The sequence below is a fragment of the Myxine glutinosa genome, chromosome 2, assembly GCF_964187855.1.
Source record: "Myxine glutinosa chromosome 2, kmMyxGlut1.1, whole genome shotgun sequence".
NCBI lineage: Eukaryota > Metazoa > Chordata > Myxini > Myxiniformes > Myxinidae > Myxine > Myxine glutinosa.
Genome location: NC_136262.1, coordinates 270,379,664 through 270,398,822, shown reverse-complemented (window position 1 = coordinate 270,398,822; position 19,159 = coordinate 270,379,664). Strand labels below are relative to the sequence as shown.

The 19,159-nt window shown below is 49.3% G+C and overlaps 1 protein-coding gene across 2 annotated transcripts in view; it reads left to right on the top strand.

The window, feature by feature from the left end:
- The window catches only part of RADX (RPA1 related single stranded DNA binding protein, X-linked), a 106,565-nt gene that overhangs the window by 44,366 nt on the left and 43,040 nt on the right, over positions 1-19,159 (top strand). The window contains exons 6-8 of one of the 2 annotated variants that reach the window (XM_068105691.2): positions 13,209-13,331; positions 17,137-17,244; positions 18,058-18,225. In XM_068105691.2, coding sequence (XP_067961792.2) covers positions 13,209-13,331; positions 17,137-17,244; positions 18,058-18,225 — 399 coding nt within the window. Of the gene's footprint in view, positions 1-13,208; positions 13,332-17,136; positions 17,245-18,057; positions 18,259-19,159 lie in introns of both variants that reach the window. The other variant, XM_068105690.2, reaches the window with a different exon arrangement.

Genomic DNA, 19,159 nt, shown 5'->3' with positions numbered 1-19,159 from the left:
GAGTAAGGGTGAGTGCGCGACCGAGAGTGGAGGTGAGAGTAGTGAGAGTGACACGGAGCGTGAGTTGGTTGTGGCAGGTGAGCGAGGATGTACACCTGGAATGGAAGGATGCACACCTGGAATGGTAGAGCGTGAGTGGGAATGCACGCTGGAATTGGTAGTGAGGCACGTGGTTGGGTGTGTGAGTGAGAGCACACCTGTGATTGTCACAGAGGAGGTGACCGAGGAGGGGGCGCGAAGAGGTGTGTTGGTGAGGTGTGCGAGCGACGAATGTGTGCCAAGGTGTTCGGTGGTCAGGTGTGTGACCAAGTCGGTGAGCGGAATGAGTGTACCGAGGTGTGTAAGAAAAGGTACGACGAGGAGCATGGAAACGGCTGCATGTATGAGCAAGAAAGGGGTAGCGTATGCATATAAGCATGCAGGTGAGGCATCGACGGTAACCGGGTTAAAGGTTAGAACGACTTATAGCCGAATCGGGCCCTCGGTGCGCGTCGGGCAGCTTCGCGTGCCGCGAGGACCAGCGGGGATCCGAACCACGGCGGTTTCGAAAGAACCGCCGTACGCGATCCACGCTGTGCCTCGCTTGGAACGGCCGCGTCCGGGCTCCACTAGGCGGAGCGGGCAGCCCGATAGGAAGGGTCGTCATGGCGACCACTTTCTATTGAGACGTGCCGGCAGGTCGAGATCGGGACATTGGATGGCTCCACGCCGAGGTGGTGCGTGGGATCTCGGCCCGGGTAAGCCCCCGTCCCTGCCACGAATGCGGGACGTATCCAGCCGCTGGCACAAAAGAACCCGCGTTCATGGCTCGGCTGTACGAAGCCGAGCTTTAGAAGGGAATTGGCGCACCGAGAGGATGTAATAAGTAGACGGGTGATGAGGATAGTGTTTTGGCCCCGAAATTAGAAAAAAAGAAAAATTTGATGATGGTAGAGTGATTGGCAGAATTTTTGATTGGTTGGATTTAGGTGTGCAAAATTGATAGTAGGACCTCCCCGATGTGGAGGGATGGCAAATCCACCATCCCTCACAGTGGGGCAAATGCGCTATAGTTTATGGGGTGGCTATGACAACCGAGCCAGGGAGGGCTTGGATAATGATAGGGATCTAGCGAAGATGACATTAGGTAACGTTAAGGTTTAGTTAGTGACTGATACCTGTAGTGGGGACGCAGGTAGTTTAGTGTGGATGATAATGACGTGGGAGCGCAATAGTTTAAAGGGACGACTGGGAAGCGCAAGTTTCAGAGGGGAGTAGTTAGCTGAGATGATGCCGTGTGTGTGAGGATTGAACAGGTGTGATTGCACAGGTGTGCAACTGAACAGGTGTGTGGAGCAGTGTTTGAGTGAGTGATGGTGATGTGTGTTGTGTTGACCAACGGGTCCAGGAAGAGGAGGAGGGTGCAGGTGGCACCAGGTGTGATTGCACAGGTGTGCAACGACAGGTGAATGGAGGACAGGTGTATGGAATAAATGGTATGGAGTAGTGTAATGGATGGTCGTGGAGTGAGTATGGTGGAAATTGTGGAGTGGAGTGGATGGTGCGAAGGTGTGAATGGGGGAAGAGTGGACCCCCATCACGGATACCCGGGGCGGGTAGTGTAAGTGTTAGGTAGAGGGTACAGGTAAATTGTGGTTGGATATTGGCATCTGTGGTGCGGGTGAGAGAATGGTCTTTGGATGGGTGCATTAGTGTTGTGGAAATGGCTGGGCGTGTAGCCTGTTAGTGTGTGTAGTTGGTTTGGGCACTCCACCACTGTGAGGATGTCAGCCAGATGAGGCCGCAGGTGGGCTCTGGGAGCCGGTAGTAGTTGTTGTGGATGGGGCCCGAGGATCCGGGGGACGGACCCGGGTAGCCCAGTGCCAGAGGGCACCGAGTGGGGTGACAGAGCCAGGAGGGGCCTGCCCCAGTTAGATAGGTTAGGGTGAGGAGCTAGGTAAGCTCGGGTGGCAACTGCAGTGGTGGAGGTGTGCAGGTGGGTAGACCTGCTGGGAGAGCTACACGTCGCAGCCCAGAAATTGTGCGAGGGCACCGGGAGATGAATCGGGGGAGTGAGACCCCAAATTGAGAAGCACCACAGTTTGGGCAATGGGAATTGGTTTTTAGAACCCATAGTGTAAGTTGGCCAATGGATTGGCAGGGAGAGACCCCGGGTAGTGTAAAGTGTGTTAAAGTCATTTAGAGGATAGTTAGGATGAAGGATCTCCTCGCACCATCTGCATCCACTCACCTGAGGTGACAGGTACTCCGCACCATGCCATGTTTAATTATTTTTACTGTGCAAATGTTTGGATTGTGAGACGCATCATGACGTGGGTGTGACATTGTGCTTTGTGTTCCATCTCTGCCTCCTTATGAGGATTGATGATGAATTTGGTGATGGCAAATTTTGAAGTAGAGGGATTGTGGAGACGAATTTGGTATAGGGGAAATATGGGGAAGACGGGACAGTAGTGACGAATTTGTAAATGTGTAGATTTGTGTACATATGGGGTAAGGGCAAGGGTAGGGTAGGTGACAGGGGGGTGACGTACGGTAGGGACGAGCTTTCTCACTTCGCCCTCCGTACGCATTTCGCCTTGCATTGCCTTATTGATGTGTACCCTTGTGACCTTACCCCTCGCTCAATTGTCTTTCCCCTTTTGTCTCCCACATGACCTGTGCGCCATTGGGTGCCGAGGGGAGCGGGCGTGGGTCGGCCATTGTGCGCCCGAAATTCCCAGAACCAGCTGTCTGCATCGATGCACCACATTATGGACCACATGTCTGTGGCCGAGCACCACTTATGGACCCCATGGGTTGGGGCATGGCCCCTCTGCTGGAACCGGCCATGAGGGCCCGAAATCTTGCTGGCGGACCTTGGCCACAGGGCACCGATGCCCCACAGGTGAACCACACTAGTCGGCCCTGTGGGCCATAAATAAAATAAATAAAAAGGACACATTGGGTGCAAGTTTTAATACAAATAGGCCGCCAGTAAGCAAAGCAAAAGAATGACAACACCTGGAAGAACAAATAATAATCACCAGCAGAGGGAGCCGAAGAGCAAGAGATCACCTGCAGGGTTAGGGGTTGTTGGTTTATTTTTATTGATGAACAATGGTGACTGCACCGATTGGTGCTTGAGGGTGCTTGTATTGGTGCGTTTTTGGGTACTTTCATGGTGCGTCGATGCAGAGCAGACTGTCTCCCCCCCAGAAAGAACAATCACAGGTCCTGGGTTAGTCTTGTAAATAAAAGTAGCGTCAATTGTAAATAATGCTTCCCACCGTCAGTGTATAGTTTGAAGACCATTCCGCGATTCGGTTAACTGTGGGCGTAAGTCTGTTAGGCAGGGTGCAATGGAGCAGCGGGACACATTTATTTATGTTTTAAAACTGTCGCACTCAGGGTCAGGTTAAAAATAGAGGGAACAACACCTACGTGTCACACTAAAAATAAAAGTTGTAGGCCCGGGCCGTGCCTAAGAGGAGGAGGGTGCAGTGTTGCGGAGATGAGGACTGTATATTTTTTGATTGTGTGCTGTACTATTATTATTATTGTTTATTCTGCGCCCCCCTACCTCCGGAGCTGTGTAAAGGTGAAAGGGCATCCCATAATTAGTCCACAAGCATACACATCAGCCAAATAATAGAATACCCCTGTTGATAGTTATCTCTTATTCTGTGTTCTAGGGTAAGGCTATGTCTCCCATTAATTGAAGTACTCCATTGCACCAGTGAAAGAGAATAGACCCCCTTTCATTCCCATCCCCAAAATCCCCATTTCCTTCACATCCCCTTTCGTCATTGCCGAGCCTCGATTGCCCATATTACATCCCCTCTCGTCATTGCTGAGCCCTCGATTCCCAATAACCTCCCCTCCAAAACCACCATTGACCATGTGCTTGAGTCGGAGAAGAAAGGCGTGTCTCCACCTCGTCATAGAGGGGAGGAGGGGCGTGCCCGCCCGTCGTCATCCAGGGCGGAGCCCGAGGGCCGCGCGACCAACCAGGGCCGAGGTGAGCACCCCGATGGGCGTGTCCAAAACGCCGGCGGCTTAATCGCTGGAGGCGCTATAAAAGGCGCGCACGGAAGTGAGTCGGTTGCCAGAGGAGTTGGTCTGAGTTGGTTGAGAGCCGGTCGTCAAGTGGAGAGTGGTGAAGAGTCAGTCAGTAGAGTCGGTGGTCAGTTGGTTGCGTTGATTGCGGTGAGGAGTCGGTGGTGGTGGAGTGAGGGACCAAGAAAGAGTTGAGGGTTTGGACCAACGAGTCAGACAAGTCCTGGGAATGCAGCGGAGGCCGCAGCAGCAAGAACACCCAACAGCCACGTGGGGCCTGAACGGCGGTTTGGAGCAGGGCCGAAAAGGAACGGTGGCTGCTAAACGCGCCGGTTGAGCTGCAGGACCCCCTTGGACCTCCCTCTCCCTCCAGCCATCCACCTCCTGCCTTTCCACCCTTCTTGTGTACGTGAGTTTGTTTTGTTTGTTCTGTCCCTGGGTATTTAATTAAGTCTGTAGGTAAGCTAAAATTTGCACTGTGTCACCTGCGTCTTATGTGTTGTAAATAAACCTTGATTGCTCCTTTTTGCTTGTGTAAATAATAAATCCAATTACTCTTCTGTCCGTCTTCTCGTTTTATTCCTTTTCCTCTTGCATTTCGTCGTTTCAGTCTTTTCCCAGATTGGGCAGCTGCGGTGCGATACGGCCAAAGTTCTGGGTGAATCGGGTGAGTCAGGGATCCTGTAACGGTCGCGGCAATACCACCGCTCGGTAAATAACATCTTAATCCGCGATCAGTAACAATTGGTGTCTGGGAGTGAGATTCGGGGCCCGAACCAAATTTTTAAAACATCAAAAAAAAAATTTGGTCAAAATTACGAGCTGCCGAAATTTGTTTTTTTTTAAAGAAAAACCCGAATTTTGAAATCGCGCCATGGCTGGTCAAGGCGACGGGATGCCGGTGGGAGAGATAGAGGGGTTAGGAGTAACCCAGGATCAAATGGAGGGGAGCAATGAGGAGGCGGTTGAGGGAGTATCAGGCGCGCAAAATGGCGCCTCGCACATGGCCACGGCGACCGCGCCCGCGACCGTAGCAGCGCCGCTGGTGGATTCGAACCTTTTTATGTTGCAAATGGGGGCCCTTATGGAGAGGCTAGAAGCAAAAATGGGGGTAATGGGAAACCAAATGGGGGTAATGGGGGACGAAGCGAGGGGTACCGGTGAGGGGTTAGACAAGAAATTTGGGAAGTTAGACAATAATTTTGAGGAGTTAGACAAGAAATTTGGGAAGTTAGACAATAATTTTGAGGAGTTAGACAAGAAATTTGGGAAGTTAGACAATAATTTTGAGGGGTTAGACAACGGGATAAAAGAGGTGAGACATGGGTTAACGGGGGTGGAAAATAGAATGGCTGCCCAGGAGAATCAGATAGAGGGGATGAAAAATGGGTTAATGGGGCTAGAAAATAGGATGGAGGACAAATTGCGGGAAATAGGGGAACAATCTGCCAGGGAAATCAAACGAATGGGAAACCAGATAGAGGAGGTGCAAATCGGGTTAGAAAGTAAACTGGATGCTCAGAGGGATGAATTGGGACAGATGAGGGTGGCATCTACAAAAGAGATGGGGGAGATGAAAGAGGAGATACGACGAGGTGTGGGTGAGGAGGTCTCGGGGCTACGCGAGGAGGTAAAGCGAGGTGAGAAGCGTATGGAGAAAGAGGTGAGAAATAATACGGCGAAGTTACAAGGGGGAATAGAAGATCTGACGGAGGAGGTGGAACAGCTGACAGAGGGACAGACGGAGTTAGTGGAGCAGGTTCAAAAGAACACTGCGGTACTAGGAGGGTTAAAGGCGACACAAAAAGAAATTAAAAACGAATTAATAGCGACGCAGAGGCAATGTCAGATGGTACGGGAGGAACTGACAATGAGGGTGGACGAGGTGACAGAGATAATGGAGACAAAGGACCGGCAGGTGAGGATGCACATAGAGACGGTCATGGTAGCCTTAGAGGACGAACTTGAAGAGACGCACCGAGAAATAAAAGAGGTTAAACAAAAATTAGAGGAAGTGGAAGAAGAGGTGAGTGAAATTAAGAAGAGACGGACAGAAACTAAGAGAGAAATCCAGGAGGAGGTAATGGAATTGGTACAAGGTCGGTGCTCAACTCATAATGTGATGCTTACTAACCAAATAAAGAGTTTGCAGGTGGCAAAGGAGGTGCGACGACGAGGTACGGAGGTGAGTGGCAATGTATATGATGTGAGGAAAGCTTCAGTCGGCTTGGGGATTGGTTTGGATCCGGGTGTTCGTGAAAGGCCGTTGGTGAAGTGTGCGACAGGTCTGGTGTGCGAAAAAAGAGGTGTGCGAGAATGTCCGACCATGGGGTGTGTGAGGAAAAAGTGCACGCCAAGGAGTGAGTGTGCCGTCAAGAGTGAGTTGGTCGAAGCGCGTGTGCGAGGGGGTACATGGAAGCGCGGTGTGGTGAGTGTTACGGAGGAAGTAACGAGAGAGTGTACACCTGTGGTGAGTGTTACAGAGGAAGTAACGAGAGAGTGTACACCTGTGGTGAGTGTTACAGAGGATGTAACGAGAAAGTGTACGCCTGTGGTGAGTGTTACAGAGGGTGTAACGGGAGAGTGTGCGCAAGAGTGTGCGCGAGAAAGGTGTGTAACGGACAGGTGCATGAGGAAAGAGTGCGCTGTCGAGAGTAAGGGTGAGTGCGCGACCGAGAGTGGAGGTGAGAGTAGTGAGAGTGACACAGAGCGTGAGTTGGTTGTGGCAGGTGAGCGAGGATGTACACCTGGAATGGAAGGATGCACACCTGGAATGGTAGAGCGTGAGTGGGAATGCACGCTGGAATTGGTAGTGAGGCACGTGGTTGGGTGTGCGAGTGAGAGCACACCTGTGATTGTCACAGAGGAGGTGACCGAGGAGGGGGCGCGAAGAGGTGTGTTGGTGAGGTGTGCGAGCGACGAATGTGTGCCAAGGTGTTCGGTGGTCAGGTGTGTGACCAAGTCGGTGAGCGGAATGAGTGTACCGAGGTGTGTAAGAAAAGGTACGACGAGGAGCATGGAAACGGCTGCATGTATGAGCAAGAAAGGGGTAGCGTATGCGTATAAGCATGCAGGTGAGGCATCGACGGTAAACGGGTTAAAGGTTAGAACGACTTATAGCCGAATCGGCCCTCGGTGCGCGTCGGGCAGCTTCGCGTGCCGCGAGGACCAGCGGGGATCCGAACCACGGCGGTTTCGAAAGAACCGCCGTACGCGATCCACGCTGTGCCTCGCTTGGAACGGCCGCGTCCGGGCTCCACTAGGCGGAGCGGGCAGCCCGATAGGAAGGGTCGTCATGGCGACCACTTTCTATTGAGACGTGCCGGCAGGTCGAGATCGGGACATTGGATGGCTCCACGCCGAGGTGGTGCGTGGGATCTCGGCCCGGGTAAGCCCCCGTCCCTGCCACGAATGCGGGACGTATCCAGCCGCTGGCACAAAAGAACCCGCGTTCATGGCTCGGCTGTACGAAGCCGAGCTTTAGAAGGGAATTGGCGCACCGAGAGGATGTAATAAGTAGACGGGTGATGAGGATAGTGTTTTGGCCCCGAAATTAGAAAAAAAGCAAAATTTGATGATGGTAGAGTGATTGGCAGAATTTTTGATTGGTTGGATTTAGGTGTGCAAAATTGATAGTAGGACCTCCCCGATGTGGAGGGATGGCAAATCCACCATCCCTCACAGTGGGGCAAATGCGCTATAGTTTATGGGGTGGCTATGACAACCGAGCCAGGGAGGGCTTGGATAATGATAGGGATCTAGCGAAGATGACATTAGGTAACGTTAAGGTTTAGTTAGTGACTGATACCTGTAGTGGGGACGCAGGTAGTTTAGTGTGGATGATAATGACGTGGGAGCGCAATAGTTTAAAGGGACGACTGGGAAGCGCAAGTTTCAGAGGGGAGTAGTTAGCTGAGATGATGCCGTGTGTGTGAGGATTGAACAGGTGTGATTGCACAGGTGTGCAACTGAACAGGTGTGTGGAGCAGTGTTTGAGTGAGTGATGGTGATGTGTGTTGTGTTGACCAACGGGTCCAGGAAGAGGAGGAGGGTGCAGGTGGCACCAGGTGTGATTGCACAGGTGTGCAACGACAGGTGAATGGAGGACAGGTGTATGGAATAAATGGTATGGAGTAGTGGAATGGATGGTCGTGGAGTGAGTATGGTGGAAATTGTGGAGTGGAGTGGATGGTGCGAAGGTGTGAATGGGGGAAGAGTGGACCCCCATCACGGATACCCGGGGCGGGTAGTGTAAGTGTTAGGTAGAGGGTACAGGTAAATTGTGGTTGGATATTGGCATCTGTGGTGCGGGTGAGAGAATGGTCTTTGGATGGGTGCATTAGTGTTGTGGAAATGGCTGGGCGTGTAGCCTGTTAGTGTGTGTAGTTGGTTTGGGCACTCCACCACTGTGAGGATGTCGGCCAGATGAGGCCGCAGGTGGGCTCTGGGAGCCGGTAGTAGTTGTTGTGGATGGGGCCCGAGGATCCGGGGGACGGACCCGGGTAGCCCAGTGCCAGAGGGCACCGAGTGGGGTGACAGAGCCAGGAGGGGCCTGCCCCAGTTAGATAGGTTAGGGTGAGGAGCTAGGTAAGCTCGGGTGGCAACTGCAGTGGTGGAGGTGTGCAGGTGGGTAGACCTGCTGGGAGAGCTACACGCCGCAGCCCAGAAATTGTGCGAGGGCACCGGGAGATGAATCGGGGGAGTGAGACCCCAAATTGAGAAGCACCACAGTTTGGGCAATGGGAATTGGTTTTTAGAACCCATAGTGTAAGTTGGCCAATGGATTGGCAGGGAGAGACCCCGGGTAGTGTAAAGTGTGTTAAAGTCATTTAGAGGATAGTTAGGATGAAGGATCTCCTCGCACCATCTGCATCCACTCACCTGAGGTGACAGGTACTCCGCACCATGCCATGTTTAATTATTTTTACTGTGCAAATGTTTGGATTGTGAGACGCATCATGACGTGGGTGTGACATTGTGCTTTGTGTTCCATCTCTGCCTCCTTATGAGGATTGATGATGAATTTGGTGATGGCAAATTTTGAAGTAGAGGGATTGTGGAGACGAATTTGGTATAGGGGAAATATGGGGAAGACGGGACAGTAGTGACGAATTTGTAAATGTGTAGATTTGTGTACATATGGGGTAAGGGCAAGGGTAGGGTAGGTGACAGGGGGGTGACGTACGGTAGGGACGAGCTTTCTCACTTCGCCCTCCGTACGCATTTCGCCTTGCATTGCCTTATTGATGTGTACCCTTGTGACCTTACCCCTCGCTCAATTGTCTTTCCCCTTTTGTCTCCCACATGACCTGTGCGCCATTGGGTGCCGAGGGGAGCGGGCGTGGGTCGGCCATTGTGCGCCCGAAATTCCCAGAACCAGCTGTCTGCATCGATGCACCACATTATGGACCACATGTCTGTGGCCGAGCACCACTTATGGACCCCATGGGTTGGGGCATGGCCCCTCTGCTGGAACCGGCCATGAGGGCCCGAAATCTTGCTGGCGGACCTTGGCCACAGGGCACCGATGCCCCACAGGTGAACCACACTAGTCGGCCCTGTGGGCCATAAATAAAATAAATAAAAAGGACACATTGGGTGCAAGTTTTAATACAAATAGGCCGCCAGTAAGCAAAGCAAAAGAATAACACCTGGAAGAACAAATAATAATCACCAGCAGAGGGAGCCGAAGAGCAAGAGATCACCTGCAGGGTTAGGGGTTGTTGGTTTATTTTTATTGATGAACAATGGTGACTGCACCGATTGGTGCTTGAGGGTGCTTGTATTGGTGCGTTTTTGGGTGCTTTCACGGTGCGTCGATGCAGAGCAGACTGTCTCCCCCCCAGAAAGAACAATCACAGGTCCTGGGTTAGTCTTGTAAATAAAAGTAGCGTCAATTGTAAATAATGCTTCCCACCGTCAGTGTATAGTTTGAAGACCATTCCGCGATTCGGTTAACTGTGGGCGTAAGTCTGTTAGGCAGGGTGCAATGGAGCAGCGGGACACATTTATTTATGTTTTAAAACTGTCGCACTCAGGGTCAGGTTAAAAATAGAGGGAACAACACCTACGTGTCACACTAAAAATAAAAGTTGTAGGCCCGGGACGTGCCTAAGAGGAGGAGGGTGCAGTGTTGCGGAGATGAGGACTGTATATTTTTTTATTGTGTGCTGTACTATTATTATTATTGTTTATTCTGCGCCCCCCTACCTCCGGAGCGTGTACGCAAACCGCTCGGCGTACTACCATCGCACGTGGTTCGTGCGAAGCTTGTTTCCTCGCTTCCAGGGCAGCGCGAGTACTTAGGTACGAGCGAGAACTTGGTCCCGAAACCCTATTTTGCGCTGTCCGGAAGGGACGGTGTAAGCCTCGGTTCGCGCCAGGCCAGTAAAGACAAGGGGATTAATCCCTGCTTGATAAGGAGAGAAGGCTGGCGAGACAACCGCAACAATATATATATATATATATATATATATATATATATATATATATTTATATATATAAATATATACTCACACTCATACATACACAAACAAACACACACACACACACACACACACACACACACACACACACACACACACACATACATGAAAAGAAAGTGGAAGCATTGGCATAGGTTGCAAATGATCCACATTTCGCGGTATGATCCGTTCGGTTTCTGAAAATGCGCACACCTGTGTTAGTATCGTTAAAACTCGCATTGGATGGAAAGTACGGTGAATCTTACTATAATTCACCAAATGTCCGTCCGTCTGTCTGTCTGTTCGAAGGTACCGCAAAAACGGCTGAACCGATTGCAACGATATTTTGGGTGGGTAATCCTCAGACCTCTTGGAGTAAAATAGGCTTTATTGTTTTTCCAAGTTTTCCAATTTTCCAGTTTTTTCAAACACGATGGAATAATATTTACCGATATGAACAGTGATGTGGCTTTTGTTGAAATTCTACGTACCAGGAGAGAGAAGATCAACTCCTGACAAAATCTTCCTATATAAACGTGCGGCTCCGAAGTAACATGGCAGCGTGTGCAAAGTGACCGAGAAACAGGTGTATCGGCCGCTTCCGTGTTACAGATTCGGCGTGCACTCTTCACACATAAACGTGCGACTAAGAAAGACGTGTGGCGGCCGCTTCCATTTTGCAGAATTCAATCTTTTTTCAAAATGGGCGCCATGTACTGTTTAGATTTTGATGATTTGCGTGATATGATTCAACGGATGTTTATATGAATCGCTTAAAATAAAAAAGCCTTCAATTTCTGATATTTTGCCTTTTCATTTGGGCCTCCCAATTGAAGCCGTGCCCATGGGGCGGGTATCGTTGCTAGTTTAAAAAATGCAACGTTCCCCTTCCATTCCACTCGCAAGGATCCGACACCTGTGATTGACCTGTAGTGACCTTGAGCCAACATGAAAGGCTGTGTGACGTCAAGAGCTTTCCCTAACCGAAGGCCACGTTACAACCCTCCAGGATTCCTTGCATACTATCACTTCACGTCCGATCACGTCGAATAAATAAATAAATAAATCCGCTTTCGATTCTTACCAACCCGTTTCCATCACCTCCAACTTGCTATGTCCAGTCGTGGCCAAAAATATTGGCACCCTTGCTATTTTTTCAAATAATGCACCATTTCTTCCAGAAAATTGTTGTAATCTTTTGGTATCCACATTTGTATTTCTTTAGTTTGCAGTGGAACAAAACAAAGAAAGCTGAAAAAAATACTAAATCTTAGCTTATTCCACACAGAAATCCTAAAATAGCCCGGACAATATTATTGGCACCTTGTAGAAGTTGTTAGAAATAATTCGATTTCAAGCACTTTGGGCACGAGCACCCCTTCGGGCTCGACTTTTTTTTAATGCCATGAACAAACTTTAGTCACAACATACCAAATATAATTTGTGCCAAGTTTGGTCGCAATCCCATCAGTAGTTTTGGAGAAGAAGTTGCAAGTGTTTACGGACTGAGGACGCGCCATCGCATAAGCTCACCTGAACTTCGTTCCAGGTGAGCTAAAAACCCAGAAGCCATTGTGTCGGACGCCATCACGTCAACTCCAATATCCCATAAACTACCCCCAAAGGAAGATTCAAATTCAGTATGATCGGCACTCAAGAAAAAAGAGAGAATGAGGATTACTATATCTGAAATGTCTGTGTGTGTGTGTGTGTGTCTCATGTGTTTGTGTATGTGTGTGTGTGTGTCATGTGTGTGTTTGTGTGTGTGTCGTGTGTGTGTGTTTGTCCATCTATCTGTGTCTGTCTCTATCCAATCTATCTGTCTGTCTGTTGTAAGAATGTCCTTGTGTAATGTCTGTGTAATACAATTTAGCATTGTCTGTCTGCATATCTATCTATCTGATGTAAGAATGTGTGATCGATTGCTTTTACTAGCATGTTGTCCGTGCCCGCACGGCATTCTAGAGAGGGTAGTGATGGAGGCAGCAAAAATGAAAATGGCATCTTCAGTCATCGAGCTGGCAATCTGGGATGAACAATTCACATTTATTGCCACATCTGATGCAATTTAAGTGCTCTAATGGCACGAGGTGCTCCATTTGAAACTGTTTGTTTGATACATTTCGCTTTTTGATGCGTCAGGTCCATAATAAATAAATTAGGGGGAGGTTGAAACTTGGGGATGGGGAGCGGGGAGGGTTGAGGATTTTTGTTGCTGGGTGGAGGTTGAGGTGTTGTGGTGGGGAGGGGGTTGGAAGGTTTTAGAGTGTGGAGGGAAGGAGTGTGATTGAAGGCTTTGGGTTGAGAGGGAGAGATCGAGGACTTTGGAGGTGGGGTTGATGACTTGGGGATGGGAAAGGGTGGGGGGGGGGGGGCAAGGGGGGTCAGGACTTGAAGAAGAAAGAAGAAAGGGGTTGAGGACTAGAAATCACATTTTATATTATGTGGAATTTGCATGAGTCACTTCCATTATGTGTCAAAGGACATTCTTGTCATACTCCCCAAATATTCCACAATCTATTGAAAACTCATTCCCTTACAGCAGCTCAGTGGAACCGGGTTATCTGCTAGTCGTAGATAAAAATGACTATCTTTAGCCATTAAAATGAGTGGTTTCCTCACATTTGATAGATTTGGTATGAATGGCCTGCCTTTGACGTACCATCACTCCTTGTCCTGTTTAACCATGTACTTTGCTTTATGCAGATGACCCTGAAGAATTTTGGGTTTACCGCTGGGTGTGGGCGAAAGATGGCAGCAGCAACGAACCTTTCATTTTGCAGATCTTTTCCACATCTCAGCCAGATGTGCACGCATGTTTAAAGCCAAGTATGCTTGCCTTTCCTGTATTTCCTTTTTATATCGTCCTCTGGCTGTTGCATTATGCTGTTTTTATTTTTTATTATTCCAAATTTGAAGTAATGTCTTGCACTCATTTTTGTGCCATGTTTCTGTGCCAATTTGAGGCATTGTGGGCGAGTACATGGCCGTGCCGAGGGGGTAGGGCGAGTGTGTTACGGTCGGGCATGAAGCCAAAGTAGATGGCAAGGAGTATGATAGAGTTGCAGTAAGTGAGAGATTCGTTAATGAGGAGAGAAATTGAAGGATGGCATTAGAAGGCATCTACATGCATAGGTGTGATAGGAAGGATTAAACAGGTACAGCAATGTTTGTAAAGGAAGGTTTTGTATCAAGGGAAAGGGATGATATTGTTATGTACGTCGCCTCTGGATAACTCCAAGAGGACATCGTGTTCCGAGAAACCATGGTTGCCATCTACAACCCTTAACTCGGGCCGGATGTTCGCACCTAAAGTCGGTTTACCGTGCCGGTGAGTTAAGCGTGGTGGACGGGGAACCGTGCCAGCAACTATGTGGTGGTTAATTACAAGGCTGAGCGAACCAACTACCATTACATTATGTGGGCTACCATTACAACTTGTCTCAGACCAATTGCCCCCCAGAAATGCTATCTCTACCAACCACGAGTAGGATAAATCAAGACACCTATCAATACTTTCATGAATTTATTGCACAGGCTGGTGAAGAAATGAAAGAGCGGAAAATGACGAAGGGAATGTTGGGGAGATAATCAACGAGAAAATGGTGGGAAACATTCAAACACCAAAAATAGCGGGAAAAACAAGACGCATGAATGGCATATAGTTCATCACAGAAGAAACACGTATGCATTTGCCCTTACACATACGCGATCACCTTCCAGAGGGCTTACAATAATCACTTGCCATGAAATACAATACTGGATCCATACACCTGAGGATTGACACAGAGAGGTGGGTGGAGGGTAGAGATTATAGAGTAGGATGAGGAAAGAATAATCTTGGAGTGATGACAGCTCAGCTTGGAGCGAACGTCACTACAGCCCGGCGCCCGAACTCGCTCCTCGCGCTCCCCTTGCAAGGCAGAGCCCCAATGGTCTTGCGTCTGTGCCGGAGCCCGTCCGACCTGCACAATGTTCTTTGTTGCAAGGACGGCTTGTTCCATTTGAATGTACAGGGATTTGTGTTCAGAGGCGGAGCTGTCCTAGCTGTGGTGCTGAAGACTGCAGCCTTGGGACCGTGTCGTGTGGAAGCTGCCGTGAATAAAAGCAAACATGAAGAAGTGATAAGAATAAAGAAGTTGACGCTGTGGAAACCAAGGCCTTCAAGATCTTTGGAATCTCCTGCACTAAAACTGAGTCTATGGGCCTATCACTTCACCATTGCAGACAGGTCAGTGGTCTCTTTGTCTTGGACAGCATTTTTTATGGTCTTGCACCCTCTGCTCTCTCCGAGCTTCACTCCTCCCTCCCTCCCCCCCCCCCTCCCCACTCCCCTCCAACCCATTCTTGTTTCCAGCACGTTTCTGCAGGGCTCACGTGGTCCACCATTAACCCCCTTCTGCTAAATCTTCCTAAATCCATGATCACTGCTCACCTCTACTCATTTGTTTGTCTTTTTCCCCACCTGTTCAATACAGTGTGATTGCAAGGTAATCCTGGTGTGAGGGGGATAGAAGGGCATGTTTTAAGGGAAGAGTATGGATTAATGGGGATTTTAATTTTCCATGGCAACTTTGGGTCCATGAACAGGGAAAGATTTTCCAGATCTAGTACAGGACAGCTTTTAAACCAGTTTGTAGATAAGCCCATGAGAGGTTGGGGTGGAGGGCCTGGGGGATACTGAAGTTCTGGACCTCGATTGAAGTAATGATCACAATTAATGTGGTGGAAGTGGAGGTGGAGGTGACAAGTGACCAAAACGTAGCGTGTGCAAAATTCTGTTAAGATTTGGAGTTTAGGATGGTAGAGTAAGGTGATTCGATTTCAGGAAGCTATCCTTGAGGGTATGAGTAGAGGACTAGGTGATGTGGATTGGGCGAGGCTAGCAAGACTCGGCATCAGACAAATGGGAAACATTCAAAAAGCGAATGTGTGTAGTGATGGGCAGATAAATTCCAGTGAGGTGTAAAACCAGGGGCAGAAAGACACCAAGGTGTTTGAACAGGTAGGTAAGGAGTGCTATTAAGTATAAGCAGAAGATATTTATTTGGTTAAAAAAAAAAGGGACTGGAAATTGACTCGCAGGTACAAAATAATGTGTTTGTGTATCTGTCCCGTGTCGTGCGGTGTGTGCCGTGCCATCCCATGATGCTCGGTGTGCCATGCTGTGTATGCCGTGCCATCCCATGATGTGCCATGATGTTCGGTGTGCCATGCTGTAATATGTGGTATTCCGTGCGGTGTGTGCCGTGCCATCCCATGATGTGCCATGATTTTCGGTGTGCCATGCTGTAATATGTGGTATTCCGTGCGGTGTGTGCCGTGCCATCCCATGATGTGCCATGATGTTCGGTGTGCCATGCTGTAATATGTGGTATTCCGTGCGGTGCGTGCCGTGCCATCCCATGATGTGCCATGATGTTCGGTGTGCCATGCTGTAATATGCGGTATTCCGTGCGGTGTGTGCCGTGCCATCCCATGATGTGCCATGATGTTCGGTGTGCCATGCTGTAATATGCGGTATGTCGTGCGGTGTGTGCCGTGCCATCCCATGATGTGCCATGTTGTTCGGTGTGCCATGCTGTAATATGTGGTATGCCGTGCAGTGTGTGTCATGCTGTGATGTGCGGTGCATCCTGTGCCGTGCCGTGCAGTGCGTCCCATGATGTGCTGTGCTGTGCATCCTGTGCCGTGCAGTGCGTCCCATGATGTGATGTGGTGTGCATCCTGTTCCGTGCAGTGCGTCCTATGATGTGATGGGCTGTGCATCCTGTGCCATGCAGTGCGTCCCATGATGTGATGTGCAGTGCATCCTGTGCCGTGCAGTGCATCCCATGATGTGATGTGCTGTGCATCCTGTGCCATGCAGTGCGTCCCATGATGTGATGGGCTGTGCATCCTGTGCCGTGCAGTGCATCCCATGATGTGATGTGCTGTGCATCCTGTGCCGTGCAGTGCGGCCCATGATGTGATGTGCTGTGCATCCTGTGCCATGCAGTGCATCCCATGATGTGATGGGCTGTGCATCCTGTGCCATGCAGTGCGTCCCATGATGTGATGGGCTGTGCATCCTGTGCCATGCAGTGCGTCCCATGATGTGATGGGCTGTGCATCCTGTGCCGTGCAGTGCGTCCCGTGATGTGCTGTGCATCCTGTGCCGTGCAGTGCGGCCCATGATGTGATGTGCTGTGCATCCTGTGCCGTGCAGTGCGTCCCATGATGTGATGTGCTGTGCATCCTGTGCCGTGCAGTGCGTCCCATGATGTGATGTGCCGTGCATCCTGTGCCGTGCAGTGCGTCCCATGATGTGCTGTGCTGTGCATACTGTGCCGTGCCGTGCGTCCCATGATGTGATGTGCGGTGCATCCTGTGCCATGCAGTGCGGCCCATGATGTGATGTGCTGTGCATCCTGTGCCGTGCAGTGCGTCCCATGATGTGCTGTGCTGTGCATCCTGTGCTGTGCAGTGCGTCCCATGATGTGATGTGCTGTGCATCCTGTGCCGTGCAGTGCGTCCCATGATGTGATGTGCTGTGCATCCTGTGCCGTGCAGTGTCCCGTGCTGTGTTTTCAATTTTCATGTATTTATTTTCTAAAGCAACAGCGTTCAGCATTTCTTTAACCTTTTTTTCCAGTGACAATCCTCGTGTGCACCCAAATGCGAGTTTCACGTTCGCATCATGGAGGGAGTTTCATTGCTCCATACTTGACCACTTCAAATGAGAGTCAGTTATTTGTGTCAGGTATGAGTTTTAACAAAGGTCACACACTGGCTTCCCAGCACTATTGCTTCCCAGCACTATTGTTTCCCAGCACTATTGTTTCCCAGCACTATTGCTTCCCAGCACTATTGTTTCCTCACACTATTGTTTCCCAGCACTATTGCTTCCCAGCACTATTGTTTCCCAGCAATATTATTTCCCAGCACTATTGCTTCCCAGCACTATTGCTTCCCAGCACTATTATTTCCCAGCACTATTGCTTCCCAGCACTATTGCTTCCCAGCACTATTGTTTCCCAGCAATATTATTTCCCAGCACTATTGCTTCCTAGCACTATTGCTTCCCAGCACTATTGCTTCCCAGCACTATTGTTTCCCAGCAATATTATTTCCCAGCACTATTGCTTCCTAGCACTATTGTTTCCCAGCACTATTGTTTCCCAGCACTATTGCTTCGCAGCACTATTGCTTCGCAGCACTATTACTTCCCAGCACTATTGCTTCCTCACACTATTGTTTCCCAGCACTATTGTTTCCCAGCACTATTGTTTCCCAGCAATATTGCTTCCTCACACTATTGCTTCATCACACTATTGCTTCCTCACACTATTGTTTCCCAGCACTATTGCTTCCCAGCACTATTGCTTCCTCACACTATTGCTTCCTCACACTATTGTTTCCCAGCACTATTGTTTCCCAGCAATATTATTTCCCAGCACTATTGTTTCCCAGCACTATTGTTTCCCAGCACTATTGCTTCGCAGCACTATTGTTTCCCAGCACTATTGTTTCCCAGCATGGAGGGTCTGGTAATGTATGTGCACTCCTCCTGCAGGGTTCCATCGAGATAAAGTTTACCGGCATGAGCAGGTGATGAAGGAACTGACCACCTGGACTTCCACGCTTGATGAAGAAGATCTAATAGCAGAGTGTCGCGTTGGAGGCTACTACACCTACCCTCCACTACCTCCGACACTATCACAGTTTCAAATCACACATTCAGGTTTTTTGGCGCTTGTTACCTCCGTTACCAAAGGTACATTGAGGTTATGTTTTCACCTATGTCTGTCTGTCTGTTTGTGAACAATATATCTCAAAACGTTGTGGACGGATGATTTTGATGAAATGTGATTCTGTATTGTGATTTTCTGTTCTACTGTCGGATACAAAATGTAAACTGTTCACCTGACGGAGGTATGCCGAGTGCCCACCTGTTTGGATATGGTGTTGTGGACACTGGACTGGAATCCTCATGATTGTGGGTTCAGATGTTGTTGGAGGAAGCAATATTGATGACGTTGATTCTGTTTTGGAAACGAAGTTGGTCTCAGGATAATTTCCATGTCGTCATGAAATTGTCCGTTAAAAATGTCCGTCGATGTATGTGTCTTCTGGTCTGACGTACACTCAATACGTTGTGATTCACCTGCCCTCAGGACAACTCGGGATGGGCACGGAAATGCCAGCTATGGTAAGGTAAAATCTCCCAAAGCGACTAAAAACCGAGGCCTCCACTTTATAAAACACAGTTTGGGGTTAATGTGGGAGCAATGGGGTTCAAATGTAGTTTGTACAAATGGGGGATACCTGGAAAGAGCCAACTTTCCCAACCATCATCCATGGTGTATGGAAGAGCTTCCAACAACAGCTCGAAATTCAATCATTTGGGATTTAAACTTGCGATCGCAGCATTGAGGCGACTTGTCAGACTGTAATTCCAGACAAATTTACTTTGGAAGTGGTAAATTTATTAATGTAAATGCAAAGTAGAACGGCACTCGGTAGAAAGCACACCTCCGCCAGGGTGAACCTTTTACGTTTGGGATCCACCGATAGGTCGGATCTGGATTCGGACCTGAACCAAATCGAATCGCCTTGTTATTGTCACCTGCCCAACTCATCCACCAAGTTTTGTTACAAGTCGTCCACAACCTTTT